The 13,845-nt window shown below is 44.8% G+C and overlaps 1 protein-coding gene across 1 annotated transcript; it reads left to right on the top strand.

Annotated features, from left to right (window-relative positions):
• Positions 1–3,347: 3,347 nt before the first annotated feature.
• Positions 3,348–12,036, top strand: AMIGO2 (adhesion molecule with Ig like domain 2). The gene is made up of 2 exons (XM_049813635.1): positions 3,348–3,446; positions 10,284–12,036. The coding sequence occupies exon 2, from the start codon at positions 10,357–10,359 to the stop codon at positions 11,920–11,922; it is 1,566 nt and encodes a 521-aa protein (XP_049669592.1). The 5' UTR covers positions 3,348–3,446; positions 10,284–10,356; the 3' UTR covers positions 11,923–12,036.
• The last annotated feature ends 1,809 nt before the right edge of the window (positions 12,037–13,845 follow it).

Raw genomic sequence — 13,845 nt, 5'->3', positions numbered from 1 at the left:
TCCCCTGAGGCAGTGCAGGATTTGACCCTGGAGTTCCCCAGGCAGGGCAGCAGCCGTGTTCTGCTCCAGGGCATGCCGAAAGCGTCTGAGCCTTGACAGGACCAAGCCTTTGTGCTTGTGTCACTCACCAAAGCCCAGACAGGATCCACCGACACAGTGTTCTCCGCAAAGGGAATACCGGTCCGCCAGATGTTGTCGAGTTCTTTGGTGTAGGCTATTCAAAATGCAGTGTCAGCTACCACTTTCTTCTAAAACGTGTCTGGGGGAAGAACAGACAACTCTTCCCTGCCAGGTACTCCCAAATCAGAGTTTAAGTCCTTGTGTAACTTGCTTCCCTGCCTTCCTTGGGGGGGGGGGGGGGGGTCAGACTTTGTGCAGCTGGGACTGCAGCCCACAGCTCCCACTCACTGAAGGACCCGAACCGCCAGACTGGACTTAACCCTGAAACACAATTAGTTCAGGACTGGGAGGGGGGAATCACAAAAAGGAAGATGAGTCCCTAACCCTTTTTACTGTGTGCTATCTCCTGGCTATAACGTATATAACCAGGCCTTAAACTGGAGACTGGAAATCCTTCTTCCCGCTTGAGCACTATGGCAGAAAACCCGTGCCCTTGCCAGAAGCAGAGTGTAAGAGGAGAGGTGGAGGATATTCCTTTCTCTCAGTAGCCCCCTCCTAATTAGTCCCTAGCCCAACAGTTACACAGCTTGCTCATGAAGGGACTGTAAACTCCCTGAAGGCAAAGTGAATAAGGATCCTGCCTTTGAAAAAAAGTCCTTTAATGATCAGTTTAATGATACAACTGTGATAAAATTGCTGTTTTACTAAAAAGGCTTCTTTTTGAAGATACTAGAGGCATTTCTGTAGTTGTGGGGGCTTTCAAGAGCGCAGGGGAAAAATCGTTATTAAAAGCCCTTCTCAAGCCCCATCAGTCTGTCTGGCACTGCACAGGACACGAAAACAAGAACTGAAAAGCTTTCACTGTAATAGATAGTTTGGTACAGGGCAGGGAAACACAGGCAGGATCCTGATGGTTTTGGAAGAAGCAGACAGCTATCAGCAATTCTCCGCAATAAAAATCTCTACTGGTGATGCCAGAAAGCTTACATTTGTACAGATTATCAACAGAAAGGCTTCGCATCCTAATTAATGTACTGTCAGCTTCACACAGCTTGTGCCCATGTGGGATCAACAAAGATTTTGGATAGGTACTGTTTTCACACCAGTACTATTTGGTAGAAGAAAGCTAATTACTGATTGTTCCCATCCAAATTAGATTTTGAAAAACAATACTCCTTGTAATTTACCATGTAACAAGCGACAAAAGCACCTTTCTGTTGTGAAATAACACAATGAATTAGGTGACATCACGCCGCAAGCAAACTTGTCAATGTTCAGCGGGAACAAAGAATTGCTGGGCTTACAACCAGCTGTTTCCAGCCTTACAAGAATCCTGTGGTTCTGAATTCCTTTCTGACCATTCGATGCATCCCTGGATCACGATTTCTCTGCAAAGTCTGCTTATCGGCAGATGGCCTCGATCCGCAAGCTGAGCAGCCTATGTAAGGATCATCACAACTCCCATCAATTTCTTGAGCATCTGGGCCCTGAGATCTCCAGCATAAAAAGCAAATCCCGGTCAGCGTTAACGAGAAAAATAAAAGTGGAAAACAAACTTCTTGTTGCCTTAAGTATTAGATACTTCACTGTGATTTGGGTCCTGCCTTCCCCAGAGTAATTATCACTAGGTAGGTCCAGATCTCATGGCTGGAATCGAAGTAACTTGGCTACAAGCAGTACTGTCACTTTGCACCTACCAGTGTTCCATGCTACCGAGGTCTGAACAAACTGCAGTTAAAATTGTTAGTATTTTAATTAGTATTTAAATTAAATTTAATTAGTATAAAATTGTTAGTATTTTATTTTAGTTTCAAGAGAGTGTGCAAAATACAAATGGGCAGCTACTCCATACGCTACAATAGATGGAATCTCATTCCATAAGTAGGTCTTTAAGAAGAACTCAGGCTCAACATTTTCACTTGTGATAGCAGGGGAAGGAGACTAAAAAAGTTATTATCATCTTCCTCAGACTGTATTGGCACTGTGATCAGCTTAAATTTCACCCAGTATTCTGGTACGTCGAGGCAACTAGAAAAGTTTAATGGTTTACTCTAAATGAAGACAACAAGCTTCTTCAGACACCTGAATGTTCCAATGGAGGGTCTGAAACCAATCAATGTTGAATCAATAACCTGGAGATTAAACTTACTTCACTGGTGTATCATCCAAGTGCACAGAAATGCAGAAATTCAACACGAAATAAGAATGATGAATAAAAAGCTGACTTTTTATTATAAGGTAGCGCTCGAAACGCCTTTGAAATCACCAGCAGTATCACCCACAGCTCACCGGGCTTCAATCTGTATTGAATCACATCTTTAACAGATACCTTGTACCGTACTAAACGATTTCAGTTTGCCTGTAGCAGGAATTTAGGACCCTTGAGCGTTACATGTAGCCACAAACCTTCTTATTCAAAATCATTTTGCCGTGTGCCCTTGGAAAAGAAGTGTGATTTACACCAACTTTAACACACGAGTCCGTTCGCTGAGAATTACTCCATAAACTGTACGTCTGGATGACAACAAATCCGCAATCTGTGTTCCTTCCTAAACTACCCCCGGCTCAGTTTCGGTCTCTAGATGTAGGGTACTCGAAATTATGGTGGAAATGTAGTGAGAAACTTCGCGGGGGGGGGGGTTAAAATCAGCGTGTAACCGAGGGAAGGGTGTCCTTAGCCTTTCGGCTGCAGCTTTGCCTCCTCTCAGCCGGTCGCGCTTCCCCACTCGCAGCCGCTCCCACGGTCGCGACAAGCCGCGTCCGCGGCAATTCAGTTGCGATTTCCCCCCCTCCCCTGCTGTATCGCTCGATAGACTCTCTCCGCCTCATCACAGCCCCGTTTCCCACGGAGCCTCCTCTCCTTTGGATCATTTCACGAACCGGAGCCTTATTTTTCCCCCAGGAATCCGCCGCCTTTTCCATCCACCCGCCCCTTAGCACCGAACCCCCGGCCGGCTTCCAGCTCCCCCCGGCCACTTCGGATGCATTTAACGGGGACGAGCAGCATCTCCTGCCTCTCCCCCCCCCCCCCCCCCCGCAGCAGAGCCGGCTTGCGGACGGAGCCCACCGGGGGCTGGGGGGGGGGGGGGCAGAGGAGGAGGAGCGGTGGAGGCAGGAGGGGATAAAAACCCCAGCGCTGCTGGGACCGGGAGTCTCTTTGCCTTCCCTCCTCCCCCTGGGTTCCTGGTTTCTGTTCTATTCCCGGGAATCCCAATTTTTTTTTTTTTTTTTTTTTCCCCTTCCCCCGCCTCCCGGCGGTAAAAAAGAAGAATATGCGGGGCCGGTATCGCTCTCCCCGGCCATGAAGCGACCGCCGGGAGCTCCAGGTAACGCTGGCCCGGGGAGGGGGGGGGGGGGGGGAGATATTTCCCCTGTTGCCGGGGTATGGCGGGGGGGTATGGTCCTGAGAGGTAAAACCGGGGTTGAGAAGGGCCGCCGGAGCCCGGGGGCTTCGCTTGGGAGGGCGGGGGGCGGACATAGTCCGCCCCCCGCCCTCCCAAGCGAAGCCCCCGGGCTCCGGCGGCGAGCGCAGCCCGGCAGCGGGCGAGGTTGGGGGACACACACAGATCTGTGGGTACCCCAAGTCCCAAACAGGTTTAGCTCCGCTGGGCTGGCCCAAACTTTGCCCTCGACCCACCCCCACCCACCTCCCCGGGTTAGAGATCGGGGGGCTGCAGTGGGTTGTCCCCATGGAGAAGCTGGTGGGAATTTCTCCCCCCCCTAAAATTGTAGGCAAAGGGAAGGGGGTTCTTTGAAGTTTAGCTGTCAGAGAAGGCTTTGGAGGCGGTGGGGATGCTACGCTGGGCAAGTAAACTTTCCTAAGATGTGGCGTTGCGCGGAGAGTGGTTGCCGATGCTGGAAGAGGCACCGCCGCTTATCGTTGCGTTTTTGTTGTTGTTTCTTAATTATTTGCCGATCTCCTTAGCAACTGGAAGTCATTTGCAAGGTTTAAGCTAGGGTGCAGCTTGATTTAGGAAGTAACTTGGCAAAAAAAAGGATGCATGGTTGTTTCATTGATGCGGATTTCCCTTGTACTCTCTCAAGAGGGGTAAGAGCTGCAGTGTTGACTTCATGTAGCTGGTACTGCCATAGACAGGCTGATGATGATTAGTCCAACTCGGGCTCTGTGGTACGTCACCCAGTTGCTCATCTGTGTCTCAGTTTTCTTTAAGCCGAGTGAGTTATCATGGGTGTGGGGAAAAAAAAAAAAAAAAAAATCTGTCTTCAGGGAATATTCCATCTTTAGTGAGGGATGAGTGGAGGAGAAGGTTGTTTTAGCTGGCTAAGGTTACCAGGACAAATTCGTCTCCAATTCAGCACTACTAAGGTCCGGCCAGGTGCTAGCCAGAGAGACCACTCCATTTGGCAGCCTGACCTCAGGATCAGCTTGCTGCAAAGGTGATGTAAAGCCACTTTTTTTCATCACTGTGAGGTCCTGCATCAAGCACAGCTTACTCCAGTTCAGGGATTTAGTCCAGTGTATCAAGACATCACCCAGATGTAGCTCACCAACAGCCTCTGCTGTCCGATCCATCATGTCACTAAATCTCATGGATTACGGTGGTTGGGTAATCCCGATCTGCTCAGTCAGAAATGCTGAGCACAGCTGTCAGGCAGATTTGGTGCAGAGAGTGCCTTTCCCACTCAGGGGTGATAAAAGCAGACGAGAGCCTGGAGACTGGAGTAAGGTGGCCACTTCTGGGATATTTCCTCTGACAGCATCCCACACGCATGCAAGGAATGGAAGTTTATGCAGACCTTCCTTCTAAGTGTAACATTTCGAAAGATTAATTATGTAGGATGCCACCAGCCTGTTTGTAATTAATGGCTGTGTCATGTACTCAAGCAGGATTCATAAACTTGGAATTAAAAGCATGAATAATTGTACTTGTATAATATTGTTGTTATAAATGAATAAACCCCCATTCTAACAGTCGCTTTTTCTTCCGAGTTCATGAGCAAAGCTTTGTCAAATGCCATGCCCCCCCCCCCAAAAAAAAAGGGCTGTGAGGAAACATTGTTAACACCTGAGCCATCACTGTTTCTTTTCCTGTATTATTGTATTTAATTAATCCAGCCCTGATTCATCTGATATGTAGACTGCTAAGAGGGGGAGAGCAACTATGTGGGCACGGGAAGTCAATGGGAAGGTACAAAGTGAGTGACTTGTGGGCTGGCGAGACCTGGGGACAGAGTCGTTGGTCACAGGACATGTGGCACGAGCGAAAGGGCTGGGAGATGTGGAAATGGTGTGGACCTTCTGGAGGGTGGATGGAGATCTTCAATGTTTTCTTGTGTGTGAGCTCTCTAGAAGCTCAACAGTATTCCTGCAGTTGTACGGCAGGGTTGTGCTCAAATATTTGCATTTTCACCGTGCAGAAAGTGCCAGCCAGATGTGGGACTATCTGCAACACCAGGGTACAGGAAGATGTTATTCCTACTGTAAAGCATTTCTCAATCCAGTTTGTTTAACGTTGAAAAGACTAATGGTAGCGTTTGCAAAAGCTTTCAGCTGACTTGTGATCTCCAGTCCAATTCACTGCTTAAATTAAGAGATGTGGCACATAAGGGGTTTTTTTAGCAAAGTCTCAAATGAACTGGGAGAGGGAGCTTGGTGTACAGGTTTCCCTGGAAGAAAGAGCAAGAATTCTGAGGGTACTTACAGAAGAAAAGAAAGCTCGTGTAGAGATTGTTAATGGAGCATTAAGGGGAGAGAGAACCCAGAGAAAATAGAAATGAGTATTTAGGACTTTAGTTGATCTTGCAGTGATAACTGGTGTTGAGGATGTTTATGGTTGCCCAGCATTCCCCTTTTCCATAAGTGGCTCTAGGGGCTCATTACTTAAAAAAAAAAAACAAACTAAACAAACAAAGAAACAAAAACAAAAAAACAAACAAAAAAACCCCACTAAACCACCCCCCCAACAAACACACCATTAAAAAGATCAAAACCACGAGCCAAATCCTCAACTTCCCTACAAGTTGATTTGTTGTAGTCAATTGAGCTGTTCCTGACAACAAGGAATATTCCCTACGATATGAGGATACATCCTGTGTTTCTTCTCAAACAGTTAAGAAGCATGTGCACCATTACTGCACAGATGATTCATCTCAGGGAGTACTGTGTTTCTGGCAATGAACTTAAAATATGACACTTTAACACCACAAAGAAATGATTTCTTTGAAAAGAATTCAAGTACAAAACTGCCAACCGTGCCCTTCTCTTTACTATAAATCAAAAAAAAAGCTATTTACGCAGCTCATTCAGAAATAGTGGTGAAGTACTTAGCCAGAGTCTGTTTGGCACATGTTAGCTGATAGTATTTAATAACGATATCTGTCTTGAGAAAATATGTACTATTGAAGTTTGTAAAGTAGTACTTTTCTAAGACCTGAAGTAACGTTACTGGGATGAAACAAAAATGCCGCTTTTTAATATAAGGCCGGTTGTAGTCTTTGTTCTTCCTTGCCGCTTAACACGCGCATATTGCTAGCCCAGAAATGTTTATGCACTCATTTTGAGTAAGTTCAAATGATCACATAGCTTATAAATATTTATATTGAACATGCTTGGCTTTGCAGACCATCCTGTGGTCAAATTTATGCAGAAGTTTGGGGGAACACAGGTTGAGGAGCAAGTTGCAACTCAACAATCCTACTCTCCAAAAGGGCAAAGAACCTGTTGGGAATGTAAGCACTGCACTGTGAGTTGGGCATGGCAAAGAAGGTTTCTGCTTGTCAGGCTACTCTCCCAATAGCCTTGTGTGTCCCCTGGTAAGTTTATGATGTCTATAATTTGGATGTGCCTCGCCAGGCGAGGCAAGTTGTCTGAAACAGTTTGCATTTGCAACTTCAACGGGCTTTGGAAATGGACAACCCAGTTTTCAGCCCTTGCAAACTCTTTTTGCTCCTTAGAACTCAAAGGTATTATGCTGATTTACACCAGCCACTGGTCTGCCCTTGGGATTTGGTTGCAGACTAGCTCAGGGTTTCTGACAGACAGAAACAAACATGCAAGGTTATTTAGTGTATTAAACTTGGTAACCCTTCCAAAACTGAGCACTGACCTTGTATGTCCCATTTGGAGTATCTCCAGGATAGCAGTTATGTTCAGCGTAGGAGCTGACTTTTGAAAGTGCCATTCATCTTTTTGCAAGCGCAGTTGCGTTAAAAATTGGGCTGCATAGGTTGCAGAATCAGGCCTTGAAATATTAGTGGGAAAGGCAACCTATGCAACAGCAGTTCGTCTCCCATTTTGTGGATGCTTTATAATTCAGTCTTCATGCACATGGCTTTATGGCATGCGTTTTTCAGAAACCGTGCTTCGTGTGATGTACTAACTAAATGAGCAGTTATTACATTCTTTTTTCACCTGTCAGTGTGTTTCTATTGTGCCCTACATACTGCATGCCATACGAATCCACATTGAGGTACAGAATTTTTTTCTGATGGTCGTTTCTATAATATTTCATAGGTCTCACCCTCTAGAAGACTTGTATCTATTAATTGTTGCCGTAGACTAGCTAGCTAGCAAAAACAACTAAGTTAGTGGCTTAGGACTGGTTAAAAAAAAAAATTCCTCTGGGTTCCTAACTTCCCACTGAAAACCCCATGTAGTCTGATACTTCAGTAGGATGTAAAAGCCCAGAAGACTTTAAGAATCTTGACACTAAGCTTTCATTCGAATCAATCCATTTATTTTTACAATCTTTCTATAGTTAAGATTATGTTGCTATATCCCTTTTATGGAGAGGGAAGCAGGGAGAAGCCCTTACATTCACAAGTGCCAGCTAGAGTCATAGCATTCTGACTCTCAGCTCAGCACTTCTCAGAGCAGTTCTTCCCAAACTCAGTATGCAGAGGTTCCTTATTTTCTGTGTCAAGCTGGTGACTGTAATATGTTCATTATTTTCCAACAGTCACTGGTTCACGTAATTTGCCTGATCTCACGGGAATTCTGGGGCAGTGGGTAGGATATGCTCCAGTTCTCAGGTATAGGCACTTAGTGAGCTCTTGATGTAATCACCCTTTCTAGTCCCGGTTCTCCCTCAGAACCTGTGCACAGTGTGAGGAAAGGTTTTGGGGAAAAAAATTAAGCCATCATCTAACTAAGGACTGTGGATAAAATCTAAAATGGCACAGAAAACTTCAATTTTGACACTTTAATTTTTGAGCACTTGACTTGGCAGTCTTGCCATTCTTTTAATACAGTTTCGGGGAATGCAAACATTTAAAGCCAACGTATATATAAATTTTTGTGAAAGCTGAATTCTCCCACCCTGCTGCCTTCATATTTCTTCTTTTAATGGGTCATTAGAAGGCTCAACTCTTTAGATTCATAGCACATCCTCTACCACTTGACTTAGGAGTAGACTCGTCAACAGAAGACAGCAGCCTGCCAGATTGGCAGAGGATTAGAGAGAAGTGGAGTAAGGAACTGAGGAGCAGCGGAAATTAGTACATTTCACATATATTAATTAACTGCATAGATAATCTTAGATTCCCAAGTAGCAGATGCAAATTCTCCCGAGAAGTGTGTTCTAAGGTTCACCTCCTGATACTCTTGCCCTTCTTCTCCCTAACCCTCTTCTAGCCCTTTACACCCTCCCCGTCTTCTTCTCCGGTCTCCTATGCCTTAACTGACTTCTGCATCCTCAAACTACCTCCTCCTCAGTTGCTTCATTAGTAACGATGATGATGCTCCATTAGCGTCCTCCTCCTCCTCTGGTTTTGCCCTTCCTTCCCTATGCATCTCTTATCCTCCTTTTCCCTCTCCCCCCTCCTTTGGCTGCTTCTCTGCCCTGCCATCCTCCACCCTTTAGGTCTTGATTTTAATGTTTTTGTACTCAAGACTCATCCTTTCTTCATCCATCTGGCCTCATCAGAGAAAACAACTTCTTTTCTTCTGCTTCTCTCCGTCTGAGGTTGCTGTTTTCTCCTCTTCCCGCTGCCCACAGGCAGTCTCCCAGCTCCCGGCCGTAGCCTCTATCCTACATTGTGGGACTTGTCCTGCTCAGGTGCTGTACCAATGGGAGGGCGAGATTGGAGAAATGAGTATGAGGTTAATATGTGGGAGCTGAATACCGCGTTTGAGCTGCGAAGGGGTGAGGATAATCAATGCTTGTGGATTCACCTGGGAATTTACTTCACAAACTCTTAACAGGTATCCAGGGAGAGTAAGAGTGAACAGAAGTGTTCATTACTCTGCTAAGTATGTGTACGTTTTCTTAGGAGATGGCAAAAATCATACCCCTTGGCACAGAATCACTGCCCTGCCAAACATCCCTGCTTCAAACCACAGCGACACTAAAATATTCTCAGAAAATAGTATGGTTGGGTTTCTTCTTACTATTCAAGTGTGAGCAAATTTTTTTTTTTCCTTTACTAAGTTTGGAGAAATGGCTGACTTATTCTTACTGAAAGTTCCCCAAACTTGCCCCTGAGGTAGGCACCAGGGATAGAAGATTTCCTCCTTAACAGTTATTTTGGCAAAGGTAGAAGTAGCAGAATACAAAATATTCCAATTGGGTGATTTGAATAACTTTTAAAATAGGCTCTCACTACCTGAACTATCAGTTACTGAGTTTAAAGAAAAAAAAGGAGAAAAAAAAAGAAAGAAATTCATATGACATTTAAAGCTAAGTAGTCTGAGAAAATTCTTTGCTTGAAAATGTGTGACATTTTCTGATTGAGAAGAAACACGTGTTGTAACTGCTCCCAGAAAGAAATAGAGCATTTTTGGATGAGGCTTTTTCTTTTCTGTACCAGGAGTTTTCTATCATCTGGGTTGGTTTGGAAACAGGTAGGGGATGCCATTGCCCAGTCATGTTCCACAGAGGAACATTTCTGGTTTGTTGGGTTTTTTTAATGAACTGTCAGAAATTGCATTACTTGGTCCAAGACTGAAGAATAATTGCATTGTTTTTGAAGAGACAAAATATCACATCTGTAGCGTGAATATTTATCCATGAGTGCAGAATTTCATGTTTACATAAAACCGATGTTAAGCCTACATCACCCAAGAACAACTAGATTTTATAATTAACCGTACAAAAGATTAAGGATTAATTCCTTGTACTTTTCAAAAGGCATGCATAAGAAATCTGGCAGGCTATGAATCGTAAATGTTAATGTGCTGTACCTCTGTATCCCTCTTTTGACAGCAAGTAGTGCAAAGCTAACCGCACATGTAATCTGTGGCAAGGAGCACTGGGAGAGAGCTAAGAGACAGTGACAATGTCTTTAAACTGGCGGACAATTCCTACTCGACTTGGAGTTTTTCAAGTGACCTGCAAAGGGCTGGCATGCCTCTTGGTCTTCACCGTGAGCGTTTGTGGCAGCGCCCCGGGGATGTGTCCAGCAGCCTGCATCTGTGCCAGTGATATCGTAACCTGCACCAACAAGAACCTCTCCCGAGTGCCAGGAAATCTCTATAAATGTATGAAAAGGCTGGATCTGAGTTATAACAGAATTGGGTTTCTGGAGCCTGAATGGGTCCCTGCGCTGTTCGAGAAACTGAACACTTTAATAGTCAACCATAACAGCATCAGCAGCATTATCACTGGAAGCTTTTCCACAACCCCGAATCTGAAGTACCTGGACTTGTCATCCAACAGCCTGAAGACTCTGGGCAGCCCTGTGTTTCAGGAGCTGAAGGCACTGGAGGTTCTCCTGCTGTACAACAATCAGATAACGCAGATAGAGCCTTCAGCCTTCGGAGGACTGTACAAATTACAGAAACTGTACTTAAGCTATAATTCGCTCTCGCATTTCCCGCTGGACTTGTACAGTGGCAAACATAAACTGACAGACCTCGTGTTGCTGGACGTTTCCTTCAACCACATCCAGTCGATGCCTATTCAGCGCCTGAGCTCAGTGCCGGCCAAACACCTTAGTGGAATTTATCTTCACGGCAACCCCTTTCATTGCGACTGTATGCTGTACGCCATGCTAATCTTCTGGTATCAAAGGCACTTCAGCTCGGTGGTGGACTTCAAAAACGAGTACACCTGCTTGTCGCGGTCGGACCCGAGAGGTTACAATAAACTGCCTTTACTGCACGACAACTTTCTGAATTGCTCCGAAAGCACCGTCAACAGCTCTTTCCAAGCCTTCGGGTTTATTCACGACGCCCAGGTTGGCGACAGGCTGATTGTACACTGTGACAGCAGAATCAGCGACGCGGGCACACGCTTTGTTTGGGTTAGTCCGGACAACAGATTGCTGGAGCCAGACAGGGCGACCGACAACTTTAAAGTGTTTCGTAACGGCAGCCTGGAGATAACAGATGCCCAGCTGGAGGACTCAGGGCTGTATTCCTGCATCGCAATAAATAAGAAAAGACTATTAAATGAAACCATAGAGGTTAGAATAAATGTTAGCAATTTCACAGTCAACAGGTCCCACGCTCATGAAGCATTTAATACAGCTTTTACCACCCTTGCTGCCTGTGTAGCCAGTATTGTTTTAGTACTGCTGTATCTCTACCTGACCCCCTGTCCGTGCCAATGTAAGGCGAAGAGGAGGAAGAGGAAGCTGAACCAAAGCAGTGCCCACTCATCCATACTGAATTCCACACCGCCGCAGGAGCTGCCAGCCGACGAGAAGAAGGCTAGCACTGGGAAACGGGTGGTTTTCCTGGAACCCGTGCACGAACCAAAACACAGTCAGAACGGGAAGGTAAAACTGTTCCCTAATGACAATATCATTGCCGAGAGTATCTTGAAAACGACTCGAACAAAATCCGACTCCGATTCTGTCAACTCTGTGTTCTCAGATACGCCTTTCATGCCATCGACTTAGTTTGCTGCCTGTGTTTGTATCGTGCAGTTACATTTCTGAATACCTCCTTTGCTTGTAGCAACCATCAGGAAAAAAAAAAAAAAAAACAAATAAAAAGAGAGAAAATGTTTTAAAAAAGCATCTATTGTCAGTCCTTAAACTGGGTCTCCTCTCTCTTGTGAGCGCAGGGCCGTGCGACAGTGATATCTTGTTTGGGAAAAGCAAACAGCGTGACATTAACAGGAATGTCTTCAGTGCAAGCTTAGTGTTGTTTTTCACTCCCTGGTCCATACGTAGCAATTTCTCATGCGTGTTTAGAGGCACTTTCCGTGCATACAGCTGACTTTTCAGAGGCAGAGGCTGTCCCCTATAAACCACTCGCAGTCACGCTGATAACTCGGCTCCCCTGCAGTAAGCGCAGAAGCTATCTCAGATGGCTACTGAGAAAAATGTCCAGGCTGCCTGCAAATCCTTTCACAGACTCATAAAATCTTTACAGTAAAACCACTAGGGGAAAAAAAGTCATGAGTTCTCTGGGACTGATCAGAACAAAAAGATTAGATTTGCCACCAGGATGCCTAGCGGCACTGGATAAATGTTTATGGCCTTCAACTGATAATGTGTTTGCCAATAATTGCCTGAAAACTTTAAATGGGGGGCATTGTACTCATTTTAGTCAAAACTTAGTCATGGGATTACTCATGAGAGGTAAAGGGGTTGTGTTTATTTATAAATATTGACACATAACGAAAACGGGTAAAAGTTAACACCTTACCATTACAATTGCCTTAGCCGCCGAATAAAAGTTGTCAGTCGTGAGGACTCAAGCTAATCAGCAGTAGCTCGTTAAGCTGTGGTAACAGCATTGATTGTAATCAGTTGTCTTAACCTCCGCTGCTCGCTGTACAAGCCTGCCACTGTCCCCAGGGCTCCTGCTTCGTCTTAGGGGTGGGTGGCTTCTCTTCAGAGGTAACTTCACAAAAGAGGGGAACTACTTCAATTCATCCTTTCAGTGGCATGTGATTCCAGCAGTCTAATAAAATTTGCTTCCTAAAGATTTTTCTTAAAAGAGGAAATATGGTATTTGGAAAAACTCGTGAAAAATATAGACTACTTTATGCACTGTGAATTCAGAAAGCACAGCTTTCCTCTAGACTTGGCCCTTGTCGTGTATGTACTGCTTCTTTCCTTGCCCAAATGTATCACTGTCAAAGTTTATGAACCTGGTAAGACTGGCTTGGACTGGTCATGCAACATAGGTTACATGAAGTGTTGTGTTATTGTAATGAGCATACTGCTCTATTTGCTGTTTCTTTTTCCGGGTTGGGTTTTTTGGGGTTTTTTTTTGAGCTTACTAGCATTTGGACTGGGCTGGACTTTGCCAGTCTTTCTCACATTGATTAGTACCGACTTCAAAGGAGTTTTGCAAGGAATTACAGCTTACCAAAACGAGTAACTAACTGGAGCATGTCTGTCTTGTTCTGTCTTCGGTGAATATACTGAAAGGGTAAAGGACAAACAAAATCAGAATCAAAGGGCTACATGGTATGACAACAGTAATTTATTTTTGAGAAGCTTACTGTAACAGCCATTTGTCATTTTTTGTGATTTCTTTTGAGAGGCATGTCATCGTGCAAAAGCTTCTATCTGGCTGAGCCAAAGCTATCAACAATTGATTCGCTATGGAGAAGCCCTGATGTAGCTAATTGTTTGAAAGCAAGCTATCTGGAAAACAGATTAGATCAGGAACCAGTGTTGCTGCAATGTGCACAAAGTATGTGGGATTAGAAAACTGCTGGAGATTTTAATTCAGATATTCAGGGAAATGGAAGATGGAAATTGTTTTTCTAGGCAGACCATAATAAATATTTAGGAGAGAAAGATGACCGGGGGTTGGGTCTTTTATTTGTGCATTTTCTGTGTAAATTTAAAAATGGCTTCTAC

The sequence above is a fragment of the Accipiter gentilis genome, chromosome 11, assembly GCF_929443795.1.
Source record: "Accipiter gentilis chromosome 11, bAccGen1.1, whole genome shotgun sequence".
NCBI lineage: Eukaryota > Metazoa > Chordata > Aves > Accipitriformes > Accipitridae > Astur > Astur gentilis.
Note: the sequence above shows the minus strand (reverse complement) of the source record. Positions and strands in the feature narration are given on the sequence as shown.